General features: G+C 44.3%; 1 protein-coding gene across 3 annotated transcripts in view; it reads right to left on the bottom strand.

The window, feature by feature from the left end:
- Window positions 1–17,599, bottom strand: part of COL14A1 (collagen type XIV alpha 1 chain) — a 158,658-nt gene that overhangs the window by 107,133 nt on the left and 33,926 nt on the right. For all 3 annotated transcript variants that reach the window (XM_081950573.1, XM_081950574.1, XM_081950572.1), the window contains 6 exons: window positions 15,997–16,116; window positions 13,336–13,500; window positions 10,098–10,259; window positions 9,172–9,323; window positions 8,066–8,195; window positions 1,670–1,815 (listed from right to left, as the gene is read on the bottom strand). In XM_081950573.1, the coding sequence (XP_081806699.1) occupies window positions 1,670–1,815; window positions 8,066–8,195; window positions 9,172–9,323; window positions 10,098–10,259; window positions 13,336–13,500; window positions 15,997–16,116 (875 nt within the window). The remainder of the gene's footprint in view (window positions 1–1,669; window positions 1,816–8,065; window positions 8,196–9,171; window positions 9,324–10,097; window positions 10,260–13,335; window positions 13,501–15,996; window positions 16,117–17,599) is intronic.

Genomic DNA, 17,599 nt, shown 5'->3' with positions numbered 1-17,599 from the left:
CTTAGTACAGAACTTTTCTTTTTAAAATCACATTCAGTGCTGTTGGACTTGAATGAATATTCATATTTCTATGAATATGAGCAAGCAAGAAAAATGTAAAACCTATTGGGGGAAAAACATTGAAATTGGCTCTTATGTCCATCTTGAAGTCTGTATCAGCCTTTTATAAAATATATCTTGCCAAGAAACTCACAAGCAAATAATAGTTTCTTGACTTTGAGTCAATTAAACTTCCTGGGATATTTTTTTTTTGTCTGCTTGATTTTGAAAAAGTGAGAGGACAGCAGAAAAATGAAACCGCATTTACCTCAGTGGAGTGCTATTGATATAATAGGCCAATTTTTATAGAGCACCTTCCATTTCATAAGTTATTAGCAGCTATCAAAAAGGTATAACTTCATGTAGAACAGGGGTGTCAAACTCAATTTCATTAATGGCCACATCAGGGTTGTGTTTGACTTTGGGGGGGGGGGGTTGGCATGGTCAGCTTGATGTCACTCATGTTGGGGGTGCCTGTGGTGGCCCAAGCACTCTGCCAGTGAAAACAGGCTCCTGAACTCCATTTTCGGCTGTGACAGCCTCCTGCCACCTTCTGCCAGCGAAAACGGTGGACCTCCTGAGCTGCGACTGTTTCCTGCAACCTTCTGCCAACGAAAATGGAGTTCCATTTTCGCTGGCAGAGGCACCGTGGGCCAGTCCATTGCTGTTTCCAGGACGGCCCCATGGGCCAGATCTGGCCTGTGGGCCTTGAGTTTGACACCTCTGATGTAGAACCAATGGAGACACTTGGATTCAGAGCAGAAGACACTTGGGGTGGTGTTCATAGGATGATCTTTGATTCATCACTAATCTCTAAGCCTGACCTAATTCAATGTCAAGCCAACCACAAGGGTTCTCAGCTTCTACCAATCCACAACTGGTTGTGCCTCTTGCATCTCTCCAATTAATCCTTTCACTGTTACTTCCCAAATGTCCTTATTCATTAACCCAAATCCTGGACAAGCTCCTCCATCAGATGGTAATACTCTGATACGAGAGAGGAGCCTCTGACTGGGGAAGCTATTGGGGCAACTACACATGTGACATGAGATTGTTGGGTTGGGCTGGGTTAGATTGGGTCCCATACTCCATTCAAACCAAGAAGATTGAGTTGGACTGCGGAATATATAGGCTCTTCACAACAAAATGATCTTATTTTCCTCTGCACTCTTAGAATACTCTGTGAGTTGGGTCTGTATCAGGAAATTCCATGTTTAATGGTGAAGAATCTATGCATTCCACAGTCCAACTCAATCTTCTTGGTTTGAATGGAGTATGGGACCCAACCCAACATGTAACGTAAGATCTTTAGCAAATGTAATGAATGAAAAAAAGGGTTTTACATAACTTTCTGGATCTTTTCTCTCTCTCTTCTTAAACACTTATAACTCTTCATAGTTTTGGGTACCCTACAAATGTGATCATCATAACCCTCAAATCCTTCATCCAGGCCAGTATCAAAAATCTTCAACAGGACAGAGGCTCATGGCACTCCAGTGGTGAGGTGTCTATTCTTCCATGGGATAATTAATTCAACTGAAAATAGGAACTTCTTCATTAGTTTTTCAAGAAACTCAGCCCACTCTTTGAAGCAGGTTTACAAGACCTAGTTGATACTATGTTCTCTCACCTCCTTTTCCTCTGCTGCTAAACCATCAATGAGGGGCGCATACAGAATCATATAGCCAGTTGCACCGGCTACTGTCTTCCACTTTACTTTCATACTGTTGTGTGAGACATCGTGCAATTCCAAATCAGATGCCATTGGTAACGCAACTGCAGAGGGAAAAATACAAAAGAGTGTTACCCCCTATTTTTTTTTCAAAGGAAGGCAGTGGGAAGGCTTACAGAAACAGCAACAAGCAAAATGGTTTTAAACTCAATATTGTTTTGTATGGACTGAGCAACAAATCTTTTAATTCTTTTTTCTAGCAGAAGTTCTTGCGACTAATAAAAAAGAGTTCTTTTCAAAATATGTAAACAGGTTGATTCTGCAATCCCATCTGGTCATTTTGGGTAGCTAGACTGCAATAAATAAAATTACAACTCTTGTTAATCTATACAGCCACTCTCAGAGACTGGAGGTGACTATTTCCAAAACACAACATGGAGAATTAAACCAGTCCTCATCCTCCTTCTCCTCCTCTGTCTGGGATGTAACTGAAATCAAAGTAGATAGCAAATCTGTGAGATGTTGGATACTTAGATCTCAAGGTTGTAAAGTCAAAGGCAAGCTTTGTAAACCTTTATAAGTAACTAGCTGATAATCCAGCATTGTCTGGGTATTTATTTATCCAAATCCTGCATTAGAAAGAAAAAGGAATGAATTATATCTATAGTATCAAGTCAAAGTAATTCACTGTAGTTATAATTGATTCCTTTTCATTTCAGCGCCCAGGCGTTCCAGAGTTATGCTGGAACGCACACGCACACACAGACAGACACACAAACCTGAATCTAAAAGGCACACTATCACTGTCAAAAGTACTGTGATTTGACACTCTAGATATTATTCATTCCTTTTCAGCGGCCCAGGCATTCTAGAGTTATATTGGAACACACACACACAGGCACACCCTGAGGGGTGTTAGGGGTGTCTTACCCCCCAAAGTATTTTTATCCAGAGAATAAGTCATCTGTGTACCAAGTTTGGTTGAAATTGCTTGAGGTGTTCCAGTTATGCTGAAACACACACACACATACACAGCCATTTTTATATTGATAGATAGCGGCACCTTGAATTTAGTGACCTTCACTCTCCCCTGGTGTAACAGAACATGTGGATGACCTTGAGGGAACCAAAGAAAGAGATGATGCCTAGGAAATAGTCAGACAAAAGAAGGGGAACGCCTCAGGGACTTAGCTATCAAAGGAAGAATCTTAGGAAGAACCAGCCCTAATTGATCAGATGGTTCAAATTGATGGTAAGAAGTTTGTACCTTCAGACTTGCAAGATTCTATTAACATAGCCTTACAATAGAGTAGATTTAGTTTCTCTAGTTGTGCTTCCTGTCTGGTTGACTTGGGAGGGCTGACATCTGAGACCCAGGGAGAATAGCCAGATTTCTAATAGCTTCCTGAACGTCATGAGGATAGGAAGTGAATTTGCACAGAGATATTCTGCTTATCAATGGACAATGACAATCTGGAGGTGTTACCTCTGTTGAAACGGATTCATCCTGCAGAACTCAGGCACACTGTAAACAAAGGGAAGGGGGCTCTTTTGGAGATATTATTGACCCCCATTCTCTGAATTCTGACCAAAAATGCATTTAGTTTTATCCTTTTCCCTGTTTCTCACACCCAAAGCTTCTATGCATTTACTTCATCTGCTAACTGCTGCATTCTCTCAAAACTACACTTGAAGAATCCATGGTCTTTTCGTTTTTGTTCTAGCTGGGAAACTTATGATACATAACAGTTTTCATTTGTTATGATCTTCCAGCAAGGTCAAAAATAGTATATTTTTCCATCCATGCTCCGTGACAGCATCATTATTTTCCCCTTGAAATGTTACCCGGAGTGATTAATATTTGCTTATTTCAGAGCATTGCTTTATGACACTTGAGCAAAGATGAAATGAAAACTCTGCTTAGAGAGATGCTGCCTTAGGCAGCAGTGGAATCAAAAGCACGTACAGCTGGACCGAGTCAGAACTTGACTTCAAAAGAGCACCAGGTGCCGTGGGAAATGATGCTACCGGGACAGTATGTGCTTTGGACCATGGAGTTCATCGTTAACCAATTCCTAACCACATCTGATCGATCAAAGGCTAGGCTAAACTTTTAATTCTTCTACAAGGCAACCCCACCAAGGTTTGCTCAGAAAATGGGACCATAATGGCACCACCTTACGTAGACCAGACCTGGAAACCAATTCCAAAAATGGCTAAACCATAGATCGAGATTGGCTACTAATAAGAGAATTCTGCAGATATGATTCTCCTCCTCCTTATACTTCTGTGAATTAGGGAAGCCTCTGCCTGAGCCACTTCCACAAGTGGAATTCAGCCAGTTTGGACCGGTTCGGGCGAATTGGATGTTAATTTTAATCTGGCTGGGCGAACCAGTACTTGAAAGGACTGGTTGACCCTACCTACCCCTCCCCTCCTCTCCCACGAATCTCCATGCAGCCCGTTTTGGATGCCAGGTTAAGTGCAGGGCACACGCAGAGGCTCTGGAAGGGCAAAAAATGGGCCTACCGGAAGTACCGGAAGTCCTGAAACGGACCTGTTTTCAGCTTCTGGAGGACCTCCAGAGCCCAGGGGAGCCCATTTTTAAACTATCAGAGCCTTGAGGAAAGCCTCCGGAGCCTGGGGATGGCAAAAAAAAAGGGCTTACCAGAAGTACTGGAAGTACCAGAAGCATAACCGTTTCCGGCCTCCGGAAGCCCTCCAGAGCCCAGAAAGGCCATTTTCACCCTCCCAGAGGCTCAAGAAAACCCTCCAGAAATGTCGTCGTCCCCTGCCGTGGTGCAGGAAACCAACTCGGTCATGCTCCCATGGCCATGCCCACCTAACAACCAGACAGAGAACTGGTTGCTAAACAATTTTAATCCCATCCCTGGCCACTTCCAAATGTTATCAAGGTGCTCTGGACTTCAAAATGTGTTTCAGCCTATTTTCCTTAACTAACAGGTTCTTTATTCTCTACATGATGGTAAGTATATCACAATGCCAGAGTTCCTGATTGCAAGGCAAATAATCATCAGACTGCTAGAAAAACAACAGGATTGTAGAAAGCTATGGAGACAGGGAAACATGGTTTTGATCCTGAGAACTGTATTGCCTTTGTAGGAATAATTCAGGACTCCCATTCAGTTGCCCCTGGAAAAGAAGGAAATATTTCCCTCTGACATGAGCAGATATTTTTGGGATATACTGAGGGAGTAGAGGGAGAATAAATGTCTAGGGAGATTCTCAGTCATCCAGGTCATGGCTGTCCCAAAGGTGCTTTTTCAAATAGAAGAGAATAACAGAGTTGGAAGGACCTTGGAGGTCTTCTAGTCCAACCCCCTGCTTAGGCAGGAAACCCTATACCATTTCAGACAAATGGTTATCCAATCTCTTCTTTAAACATCCAGTGTTGGAATAGTTACAACTTCTGGAAGCAAGTTGTTTCATTGATTAATTGTTCTGCCAGGAAATTTCTCCTTAGTTCTAGATTGCTTCTCTCCTTGATTAGTTTCCACCCATTGCTTCTACCCTCAGGTGCCTTAGAGAATAGTTTGACTCCCTCTTCTCTGTGGCAGATCCTGAGATATTGGAACACTGCTATCACGTCACAAAGTCCAGTTGCCTTTTGAAAAAGCACCTTTGAAACAAAGGAAGAGTAGGGTGTTTATTTTTAGCTCTCCCATAACTCAGAAATATGAATGAAAACCAGATGACATTATCTGCACCATCCCCCAAAAATGCAATGCTCAGAAATCAGGTCTTCATGCCACCAGGTATAAATCTAGAACAATTCAAACACACATGCACTTCAAGAAACTCTAATTTAATTTAATTTTTAATTTAATTTAATTTAATGCTTCTAGACCGCCCCCTCTCCCGAAAGGGACTCGGGGCGGTGTACAGTTCATACAAAATATATCAGATACAATAAAATTAAGTATGTACAGTTGACAGTTGACATGGAGGAGGTAAGAATGACATTAAAAGAACTGTACAAAGCAGATTAAAATAAGTTCAAACCCCTAAAAACAAATACAGTGAATTAAAAAACCCCTAAAATAACCAGATATAGTGCGTTTGCCAGGAGGGACAGTTGAATTATGCCAGGCCTGCTAATCGGAACAGGTGGGTCTTCAGTTTTTGCCGGAAGGAGCGGAGGTCAGAAGTGGTTCTAATGTCGGGGGGGAGGTCATTCCAGAGGGTTGGGCCCATCACAGAGAAGGCCCTACTCCTCGGTGTCGCCCGCCGGCATTGTCCAGTGGATGGCACCAGGAGAAGTTCCTCCCTGTGTGAGCGTATTGGCCGCAGGGATGTATGTGGGAGGATGCGATCCCGCAAGTAACTAGGTCCCGTGCCATGGAGCGCTTTAAAGATGGTAATCAGCACCTTGAAACGCACCCATATAGCAGCATTTAATTGATTCTGCTCAAGGGATACTGTATTTTTTGGAGTATAAGATGCACTGGAGTATAAGACATACCAAGATTTTGAAGAGGCAATTTTTTTAAAAAAAGTTCGTCAAAAAAGGGCATGCATAGCCTTCAGGAGGCTTATAGAGTACTCCTGGGGCTGGTGGGCAAAAATGAGCAAAAACGGGTCCATTTTTCTCTCATTTCTACCCTCCCCAGCCCCCAGGTACACTCTCTAAGCCTCCTAAAGGCAATGCATGGCCATTTTGGTGAAGGGTGTGGTGTTTCGGAAGGCAAGAAATGCTGTATTCAGTGTATAAGACGCACCCAGATTTTCAGCCTCTTTTTTGAGGGAAAAGGGTGTGTCTTATACTCCGAAAAATATGGCATACAGGAGATGACCAGGCTGAGCCTAAGCGGGGGGTCAAGCACATCATCAGTTTGGAGTCCATGTCCACAAAAGATCTAAGTCCATCCCTCCTTGAATTCCACTGGCTCTTAAATTATCGCCAATTTGCCTAGACCATTAGTAGTTCACTTTCTTGTTTAGAAGATGCATAGAATAAACTTGTACTCATTTCAACAACCCTGGTTCCTGATTTCTTGTGCCTGATAGGATAGCTGACAGCTGACGCCAAAGAGAAAAACACAGTTAAGCTGCTGTCAAGCTTATTCAGACACAATCCAGATTCACCAATACAGAGTGAGGAGTGAAGACTCTTATCAAAAGCCCTGCTGTTCTGCCTTTATCACCGCAGCTTGCAACAAGAACTGCTGGCAAGTTCTACCAAAATAGAAGCAGGAAAAGGATGGCCTTAAAGTAAAGAGGTCATTCTGAAGTATGGACGTCAAGAGGACCTCTTGATGCATGGAAGGAAATGGCAGAACCTACCCTGAAATCAGAACTGTATTTTTAATGCGAATTGACTTGATGGCAAACCCTACCAGCTCACCACATCTGGACAGAACTTGAAGAGAGGGTTAAAATTGCATTTTTCCCAGTACCTCAGTGATCCCTTGGAAAATCCTCCTGCTTTTAATACAACAGCAAAGTTGGGAGGGACCTTGGAGGTCTGACTGACAAAGGGCCCGTTTCCCAGGCTTCAACCATTTCCCTGCCTGTCTTTGTACCTGCTCGGCCAACAATACAATACAATACAATAGCAGAGTTGGAAGGGACCTTGGAGGTCTTCTAGTCAAATGGCTATCCATTTGACTAGAAGACCTCCAAGGTCCCTTCCAACTCAGCTATCCAACATCTTCTGAAAAACTTCCAGTGTTGGAGCATTCACGTCTGGAGGCAAGCTGTTCCACTGATTAATTGTTCTAACTGTCAGGAAATTCCTCCTCAGTTCTAAGTTGCTTCTCTCCTTGATTAGTTTCCACCCATTGCTTCTTGTCCCACCCTCAGGTGCTTTGGAGAAGAGTTTGACCCCCTCTTATTTGTGGCAACCCCTGAGATATTGGAACACTGCTATCATGTCTCCCCTGCTCCTTCTTTTCATTGAACTAAACCTACCCAGTTCCGGCAACCATTTTCTTATTGATCATAGGAGGAAAAGGTTCCCATTGATACTGATATCAGCTAAGTGAGAAGGAAGAGTTATTTTCAAATAGATCATGGCTGAGAAGAGAAGGATTAACCCCCCCCCCCCCCGTTTTCTAGGTGTTCTGATTCCAGCCCAAAATCAACACCAATAATGTTGAATAGACTTTTTCTTCCTTTGCCCAACAGGTTTTCATCAGGGTAGGTTGATATCTAGAACTACCAGATCAGGGGCGTGGCAGGCTGAGTTACTAGCTACTCGGCCGAATCGGGCTGAACTGGTAGGAACTCACCTCTGCACCAGATATACACTTACAATGCAAAATTAGGTAGTTCGAACATCAACTTAAAATACTGCCATGTTCCTTTTTTTTTTTTTTTTTTTTTGTCACTTACGTGTCGTTTCAGTCCCCCGGAGACCTTCACTGGCAGAACTAACATAGATGGCAAACACAGCAATCTGATACTCGGTTAAAGACATCAAATTTTTCAGTACTGCTGTGGAAACTGTTCCGTCTACCACCACCTGTACGAAAGGCAGGACACATTTAAACAGATTTTTTTTTAAAACGACCACAAAGCAGGCTTTCTCCTTTATCTGAAAACAGGTTGCAATTCAATTTCCAAAGGAAAAAAAATTGAACATGGATTAGAGACAGGGGTGGGATTGAAAAATTTTAGCAACCGTTTCTGTGCCTGGTTGCTGGGTGGGTGTGGCCATGGTGGGTGTGGCCTACTCAGCCTCCTGCAGCACAGGAGAGGACGTTTTTGCCTTCCCCAGGCTCTGGAGGCCTTTGCTGAGCCTTCGGGAGGGCAAAAACAGCCTCTGCCAGGCTCATTTCCGGACATCCGGGAGGGCCATTTTTCAGCCTCCCAGAGCCTCTGCATGGGCCCTGCACTTACCTGGCATCCAAAATGGGTCACGTGGAGACTCCTGGGAGGGGAGGGGAGGGGAGGGGAGGGCAGAGCCTGCCAGTCTTTTCAACTACCAGTTTGGCAAACCAGATGTAAAATTAGCATCTGGTTTGCCTGAACTGGTCTGAATTGTCTGAATCCCACTCCTGATTAGAGAGGTGCAGGAATAACTGGTGACTACTTCTTATAGTGATTATTAATGCATTTTGTGCAACACAAATATGGGATCTTTCTTCTAATACTGATTATTAATGTAGTTTGCTTGACACAATTATGGGATCCTATAGTTTCATAGAATCGTAGAGTTATACGGCTGGAAGGAGTTTCAGAGGTCTTCTAGTCCAACCCCCTGCTCAAGTTAGGAGTTTTACACCATCCCAGTTAAATGGGTGTCCAATCTTTCCTTGAAAACCTCCAGTGATGGAGCAGTTACATCTCCAGGTCGAAAGCTGCTCCATTTGGTTAGCTGCTCTCACTGTCAAACAATTTTTCCTCCCTTCTAGGTTGCATTTTTCTTTGACAAGCTTCCACCCATCATTTTTTTTGTCTTGCCCTCAGGACAAACAGTGATATTGTTACTTCATTACCTCTTCTGGTTGCCCTCCCTTGGTGGGATAATAGACAACTCGGTACTTTTCCACTTTGCCTGGTGCATGAGTCCAACTCACACGGAATCCTCTGGCTGTCACTTCAGATGTGACCAAATCTGTAGGTGCTCCAAGTGTGGCAACCAAAGATCCTAAAGTTTTAGGCACAGAATATAGAATTATGGGGATGGAAGGGACCTTGGAGATCTTTTAGTCCAACCCATTGCTCAAAGCAGGAGTCCTTATATCATCCTGGATAAATGGATGTCCAGTTCCTTGAAAATCTCCAGTGATGCAGCACCTACATATCCAGGAGGAAAGCTGCTCTCATTGTCAAGAAATGTCTCCTTAATTCTAGGTAGGTCCACTCTTTCGTGAGTTTGACTCATTTCTTCTTATCCTGCCCTCAGGTGCTTTGGAGAATAAGTCAACCTCCTCATCTCTGACAGTCCATCAAATATTGGAAGATAGCTATAATGTCACACTAATCCTTTTCTTTGCTAGGCTAGACATACCCTAGTTATGTCTAGTTAGTTAGACTAAACATACCTAGAAATCAGAGAAACAATTATTTCAGCCACCCCAAAATGATCATCTTGTTCAATTCTTAACTTTTCTAAATCTTGTAGCCAATCTATTGGCGGACAACTCCATAAAACTCAGATCAATACCAGAAGAAAGAAAGTTTGGAGAAATTAAATGGAAGAAGTTTTTTTTTACCCAGCACATAAAATTTGTTCAAATGAGATGTACTGATGGCTACCATGTTCATATTCAAGAATTATTCATGAAGAAAATAATGTCACTGTGACCATAATATGTTGTCCATGTAGCAAGAGAAAGCTGGATAAGATGCGCTATTAGCCTGACCTAATAACATTCATTATATGTCCTTTGAAAAGAGCATTTCTCCTGGCTATTCTTACCTTTGATTTCTTTCTCTTGTTCTTCAACTCTCATGCACACAGTCTTTGTAAGTTCTTCCACAATGGAGTTCATTAAATTGAAGTCAGCAACGTTGTAGACGTGAGTGCTGTGTGGTTCTGAAGCAATCTCCTTCAGTTCATTTTCATCAGCATTCTTCACACCTGATATCAAAGGAAGAAACAACAAAGTAATAACATAGGATAATAAAATAGCTTGGCTTGGACATCATTTTGTAAACAATTTTTTGATTTTGGTTAGCACAATGTGTGACTGCAACCATTGTGATTATAAGCCAGCCAACCGGATAAGTTCCAGACGGAGCTTGGGCCACCTCCTGTAGACCTGACCCACCCCCGGATAGAGGACCTGGTAGCCGCATGGAACAGTGCGGCTGCCGGGGCCCTAGACCGGGTGGTGCCTTTGCGGCCTCTCCTGCGGCAACGAACCACCCTGGCCCCTTGGTTTACCGAGGAACTAAGGGTGATGAAACACCACAAGAGACGCCTAGAGAGTAGATGGAGATCCTCCCGCTCCGAACTTGACCGAGCACAGGTACGAACCTACTTAAGGACATACCTTGTGGCGTTAAGAGCGGCCAAACGTCGACATTGTGCCACTCTTATTGCGTCCGCAGATAACCGCCCTGCCGCCCTGTTCCAGGTGACCCGCTCCCTTCTGTCACAGAGGCCGCGGGAAGCCCCTCTACAGGGCAGGGCAGAGGAATTTGGGAAATATCTGCAGGATAAAATCGCTCAAATCCGGAGGGAATGGGTCCCCTTCAGTGGGCTAGGGGAGACGCCCGAGGCGAGTCTTGAGAGACCATTCTGGGAGGAGTTTGACTCGGTTGCCATCGAGGATTTGGACGGGTTACGCGGGCGACTGCGACCTACCACATGTTTATTGGACCCGTGCCCCTCCTGGCTTGTACTGGCATCCTGGGAGGTTACACGTGACTGGCTCCTGGGACTAGTGAATGCTTCGTTGGGCGAGGGGTCTCTACCGGCCGCCTTGAAAGAGGCGGTTGTGAGACCCTTACTCAAGAAGCCTTCCCTGGACCCAACGGAGCTAGCCAATTATCGTCCTGTCTCCAACCTTCCCTTTTTGGCGAAGGTTGTAGAGAGTGTGGTGGCCCAACAGTTCCCACGTCACCTGGAGGAAAATGATTATCTAGACCCGCGCCAGTCCGGCTTCCGACCCGGGCACAGCACGGAGACGACCTTGGTCGCGTTGGTTGATCCTACCTCTCCGGCCGGATGCAACATGTGTTGGCAGGGGAGCAGAGGTCGACCCTGATCCCCCTCACTTGCGGGGTGCCACAGGGGTTGGTCCTCTCGCCTCTCCTGTTCAACACATATATGAAGCCGCTGGGCGAGATCATTCATGGTTTTGGGGTGGGATATCATCTGTACGCTGATGATACGCAGCTGTACATTTCCACCCCGAACCACCCCAACGAGGCCGTCGAACTGATGTCCCGGTGTTTGGAAGCCGTACGGGTCTGGATGGGTGACAACAGACTCAAACTCAACCCCTCCAAGACGGAGTGGCTGTGGCTTCCGCCCCCCCCCCCCCGGTTCAACCAGTTGCTTCCATCTCTGGCCATCGGGGGCGAGCAACTGGCCCCCATGGAGCGGATGCGCAATTTGGGCGTCCTCCTGGATGCCCAGCTGTCCATGGATGACCATGTAACAGCCGTGGCAAGGGGGGCGTTCCACCAGGTTCACCTGGTGTGCCAATTGCGCCCCCTATTGGACCTTAAGCACAGTCACCCATGCGCTGGTGACGTCCCGCCTAGACTACTGCAATGCTCTCTACATGGGGCTTCCCTTGAGATGCACTCGAAGACTACAGTTGGTCCAGAATGCGGCCGCGCGGGTGATTATGGGGAGTACTAGATACTCCCATATAACACCTCTCCTGCGCGAGCTGCATTGGCTTCCTGTGGCCTATCGGGTGCGTTTCAAGGTTTTGATTACCATCTTCAAAGCGCTCCATGGCACAGGACCTAGCTACCTGCGGGATCGCATCCTGCCCCATACATCCCTATGACCAATCCGCTCTCACAGAGAGGGACTTCTCCGGGTGCCGTCCACTAAACAATGCCAGAGGGCGACGCCCAGGAGTAGAGCCTTCTCTGTGATGGGCCCAGCCCTTTGGAATGACCTCCCCCTCGACATTAGGATTACCTCCGATCTCCGCTCCTTCCGTTCAAAACTCAAGACCCACCTTTTTCAACTATCTGGCCTGGCTCAACCATAGTTCCATTTTATTCCTCCTGACAGTCTTTTTAAATCGGTAATTTTAAACTGGGGTATTTTAACTTCTAATTTCATTATTATTATTGTATGTATTGTAATGGTTGTCACCTCCTCCATGTAATATATATATATGTGCTTTTATTTATTGTACGCCGCCCCGAGTCCCTTGTGGAGAGGGAGCGGCTAACAAATCAAATAAATAAAAATAAAATAAAAATAAATAAAATAAATTATGATCTAGCATGGTATGTGAATTAATCTACTATGGCTTTTTTTTAAAAAATGGATTTATGAACCAATCTGAGGACAATGTTGTCAATAGGTACACAGGGTTTGTTTATAGTGGACATCACTTCATGAATGATCAAGATGCTCAGGAGAACAACTTGCCTTCAAACTGTGTGTGTGTGTGTTTTCTGGAGATATATCAGCAAAAGATAGATGCTTATCAACGGATGTTAGCAACATTGTGGTTCTTGTGGTCAGGACTCAGTCTTCAGCTTTCTGGACACAAGGAGCCAACCCAAGGCAAACGATGTCACCGAGAAGTCTTGGTTAGCTTAATGGTCCCTTCTCTGAGATTTGGTGAGGTTAAAGATGTGGCTGGGAATGGAGCTAACGTTTCAACTTTGAAACACTCCATTTCAAATTAAAACAGATGCTCTGTTTGGCACAAGTCCATTCCAAACTCAAAACGGTTCCGTTTCATGATCAAAACACACGCTCTAAACTTGAAACAATCATTGTGAAACCATTCAATTTTGAAACAATTTGCACATCTCTACTTAAATCGTCCCCTAGACCCCCTAAAATAGCCTGAATTCACACCAACAAAATTCAACTACTTTACTGCTCAGTTTAGACAGCTGGGAATCATAGGTTGCCTGCTGTAAGTACATCTTACACTGTAGATCCTGCATTGGACTACCGTAGGCACATTCTAGAATCTCAATTCTATGACTATTTCCACAGTACATACCTATGGCAAATAGTTCGACACCAGCATCTCTCAGGTTTTTTGCAGGTGGAATGACGTCATCTTGGGATTTCCCATCAGTGATCAATATGCCAATTTTGGGGACTCCAGGTCTTGAACCTGCATCTGGCTTAAAGTTGTTTTCCAAAATAAAAGTTAAGGCAAGACCTGGGCATACAGAAGAAAGAAGAGAGAAGGAGGAGGTTGACCATAGACATTTATATTGCTATGGCTGCAAGAATATGTCATCTTTTATTAGTTATATTGGCAGTTCTCATAATGGTTGGTTGACTGTTTCCTCCTGGTTAACAGATAAGAAACTCCTTTTAATTCTGTTAAAAATAAATATGGAATTAATTCAACAAAGACTGAGAAAATGATACCCACAGATCTCAGAGGGTATATGTCATGGATGCATGAAAAAATAATTTTCCATGGGGAAAAGACTAAAAGTGCTCTGGAAACCTAAAGCTTAGGGGGACCCAATGTAAATCTAGAGACAGAAATAGGTGATATGGAGAGTAGCAAAGAAGCTGAAGGCACTTCTACCAAAAGATTCTGCATCCGATCAAAATCAGCTCTGCAAGACCCAACTATTGGATTCTGGTTCAAGGCAGTGATTTTTTATTCCAGTTCTCCATGTTCTTAAATTAAAGGAAAAGAGGAAAACACAGAGTATCCTCAAGACATTGGGGGAACTGAGGACAATGGCAGGACAGAAATATTTTCCCTATTCCCAAGCAGACTTTCTTATGTTTAAAAATAGGCTACAGTTAAATGTAAGAACAAATTTAATGGTGTTGTTGTTAAAGGTGCTGGACTGTAAACTAGAGCCCATAATTTGTAGTCCTTTAAGCATGAAGCCAGCTGGGAGATTTTGAGCCAATCCCTCTATCTCTATCTCAGCCTTAAAAAGCAGACAAGGGCGAACCACTTCCCAAAATGTTGGCAGGAAATTTTTTACAAGGACTTGTCCAGACAGTCACAGGAGTCACGATTAACTCAAAGGAAGGGAGGGGGAGCAATTAAAGGTAGCCAAGGAAGCCTGTAGATGCTTGTTTTTACTTGAACATACATTATTCTTTTTCTGCAATAAATAATCTGGTTCCTAATTAGCGGAGCATTCAAAGCGGGCCCCGACCATCACAGTAGGGAAACTAATTTTGAGATAGCAAGCAAGACAGATTGCTTCAATTACAGCTTCTGGGGACTATTTATTTATTTATTTATCACATTTTTACACCACCCATCTTTCCCAAGCGACTCTTATAAATGAACATACCATGGTATAAAAGCATAAATTAAATACAGAGTTAAAACAGACTGGAAAAATATATAAAATTTAAAAACTGAACTATTAAGATACAGAAGCAGAGGAGGAAACCAGGGATGGGTTCCTGCCAGTTTTAACCTCTTCTATAGAAGAGGTTCCACAAATCTACAGTGCCGTTTAGAACCGGTTCCAGCTCCCTCCCCCCGCCCGTCCGCACATCATCAAGATGAAGAGCGAGAGGAGGAATTCTGGGAGTTGAAGTCCACAAGTCTTAAAGCTGTCAAGTTTGAACACCCCTGGTTTCTTTTTTTTTCTAAGGGGTTAGGGGGTGCAAGGGTCTTGTAACTTGACAGCTTTAAGACTTGCGCGCTTCAAATGCCAGAGTTTCTGAGCCAACATTTTGGTTGCTAAGCAAGAGCGTTGTTAAGTGAGTTTCATCACATTTTACAAGTTAGCCACGCCCACCCAGTCACATGACTGCCAAGCCACCACCCCCAGTCACATGGCCAGCAAGCCACTCCCACAAAGCAGACCACACCTACAGAAGAGGTTCTTAAAAAATTTGAAACCCACCACTGGAGGAAACAGAATATTACATGGTATGGAACGAGTGGTACAAATGGCTAGAGGACAGTTTGTAAAGCTTAAGGAAAGACTAAATGAAGAAGACACAGGAGTGAGAAATTAGCAATGAATTGGTAGAGATGAACAAACATGTATAAATGGAAACAGTACATAATGAAGGATTGTAAATTAAGGAATGTATATAATAGTACCATATGTATAGACAAATAGAAACTGAAATAAGGGGGGGAGAAGTGTATTTACAATGGATATATACCGAGGTGGAAATGTTGTACAGAAGGAATTTTTTTAAAAAAGTCTTTTTTTTAAAAAAAAAACTGTTTAATAAAAAATATTTTTAAAAAAGATACAGAGGCAGAGGGCGCACCAGCAGGTGGATTCACTTACCTTCCCTGCCAGTTTGAAAATATGAGTATCCTCCTCAGCCACACGTTATCCTTTCTCTCAGATAAATAATATAACACTGCAATAAATCACCTAGGAGTCCATTCCTCTGGCAAAGCATAATTCAGAGGCATCCATTTGCAATAAATCTTCCCCTTTGCCTTATCAGCACAAGGTTTGTTTCACCTTGCTTCCCTCTCTTCTCCTGATGATAAAGAATATCATTCTTTGAATGATGTTCCCTAAACTGTGCTAGAGGATAGACTTTAAGTTCTGCGCACCCTGAGGGTCAGTGGGAAAAGAGAAGCAGAAATATCATACGGAAGGAAGCAAAATACACCTGCGTTATTTACAGAGTACAAACCAGGTAAATACTTTTTTTAAAAAAATCCATTTCAAAGCAGCCACATACAACTTTGTACCTGTTAAGGTATTTCCGCCCTTGTAGGGGAGGTTTCGCACTGCTTCTAAGACGGCCTCTTTTGTGTTGTAGGAATTCAGATGCCATTCTATCCTGGGGTCACCACTGTATTGCGCCAGGCCTTGGGGAGAAAGGAAAGTATCTTTGTAACACAAAATACAATGACTTGTGAAAGATGATATGAACATGGAGAGGAATTGGTGGCACGCACCAATAGAACAATGGCTTTTGTTATGATAGGCAGTCTTCATTTCTTACATCATGTCAGACTAGCAGTATATATTAACATTTCCTCTAGATCAGTAAAACACAATAAAATAGGAATATTAATAAGACCCATATTCAGACGCCAGTGCCTAGGCCAGCGATGGTGAACCTTTTTTGGCTCGCGTGCCACAAGTGGGGGGAGCGCAGGGGGGTCGTGTGCAGGCGTGCCGCACCCATAACGCAATGCGTGACACCCCCCCCAATGTGCATGCGCGCGCAATGCGCTCCCCCCATTTTTACATGCTTTTTTCGCCCTCCCCAGGCTCCAGAGGCTTTATAGGAGCCTGGCGAGGGCAAAAAGAGCATCCCTTGCCCCCCCGGAGGCCCTCCGGAGGCTTCAGGGACTGTCCGGAGGCTTCCCTGAAGCCTTCGGAATGCTTAAAACCACCCTCCGAGCAAACCGGAAGTGGAGTTTCATAGGAGCCTGGGGAGGGCGAAAAATGGTTTTTAAAAAGGTGAACTCAGCTGGCCAGTGTGCGCATGCCCTCGCGTGCCCTGACAAATGGCTCCGCATGCCACCTGTGGCACGCGTGCCATAGGTTCGCCATCACTGGTCTAGGCCAATGATGGCTAACCTTTTTCTCATCACCTGCTGAAAGTGTGTGTGTGCACACCAGTGGTGTGATATGACCGGTATGCCCCGGTATGAGCATACTGGTGCCTGCTGGGAGCACCAGGTTCCGTTCTGGTACGGTGCTCCGGAGGGCCCACCCGCCCACCTGCCCTCCTACCTGTATTTGAGCCAATCGGGGCTTACGTGCATAGGGTGTATGGCGCCTGCGCAATGCTCCACCGAGCAGCTGGAGCGTCACGGAGTGTCAAGGGCAATAAGTACGTATGCACGTGCTGCACGCATGGCCCGTTGCACCGTACCGGTCACACATGCATTGCACGCACCCATAATGCAATGCATGTGTGACATCCCTCCTGCACCCACTTGTGAATGAGAAGGCTGACATAAGGAAGATAGTACTTGACAAACCAGGATCCAATCCACAAAACCTAATGAGCTACATTCACAAAACATTAAGCAGGTCAGCTAAGGACTGAGTGGTTGCACCCACAAAGCTCGCTAAGCCAGGGTGAGCCTAACCATTATCATACATTATCATACTGAGTCTGCAAACTCAGCCAGTTTGTTGCCATTGGTGGGAAGAAAAAGAATATATCAATTTACTAACCAAGTTGAGTGTGATAAAATTGTATCACACTAGCACTTGGTTCAAGTTCATCAACATATCTGTGTCCTGACCTAGGCTTCACAAAATCACGAAGCAGACTCCTTGTCCCGACAAAACCCCTTTTTATTAAGCTAATGTGAATTCCTGTCATTCACA

The sequence above is a fragment of the Natrix helvetica genome (genome assembly GCF_964273705.1).
Source record: "Natrix helvetica genome assembly, chromosome: 4".
Classification (NCBI taxonomy): domain Eukaryota; kingdom Metazoa; phylum Chordata; class Lepidosauria; order Squamata; family Natricidae; genus Natrix; species Natrix helvetica.
Note: the sequence above shows the minus strand (reverse complement) of the source record. Positions and strands in the feature narration are given on the sequence as shown.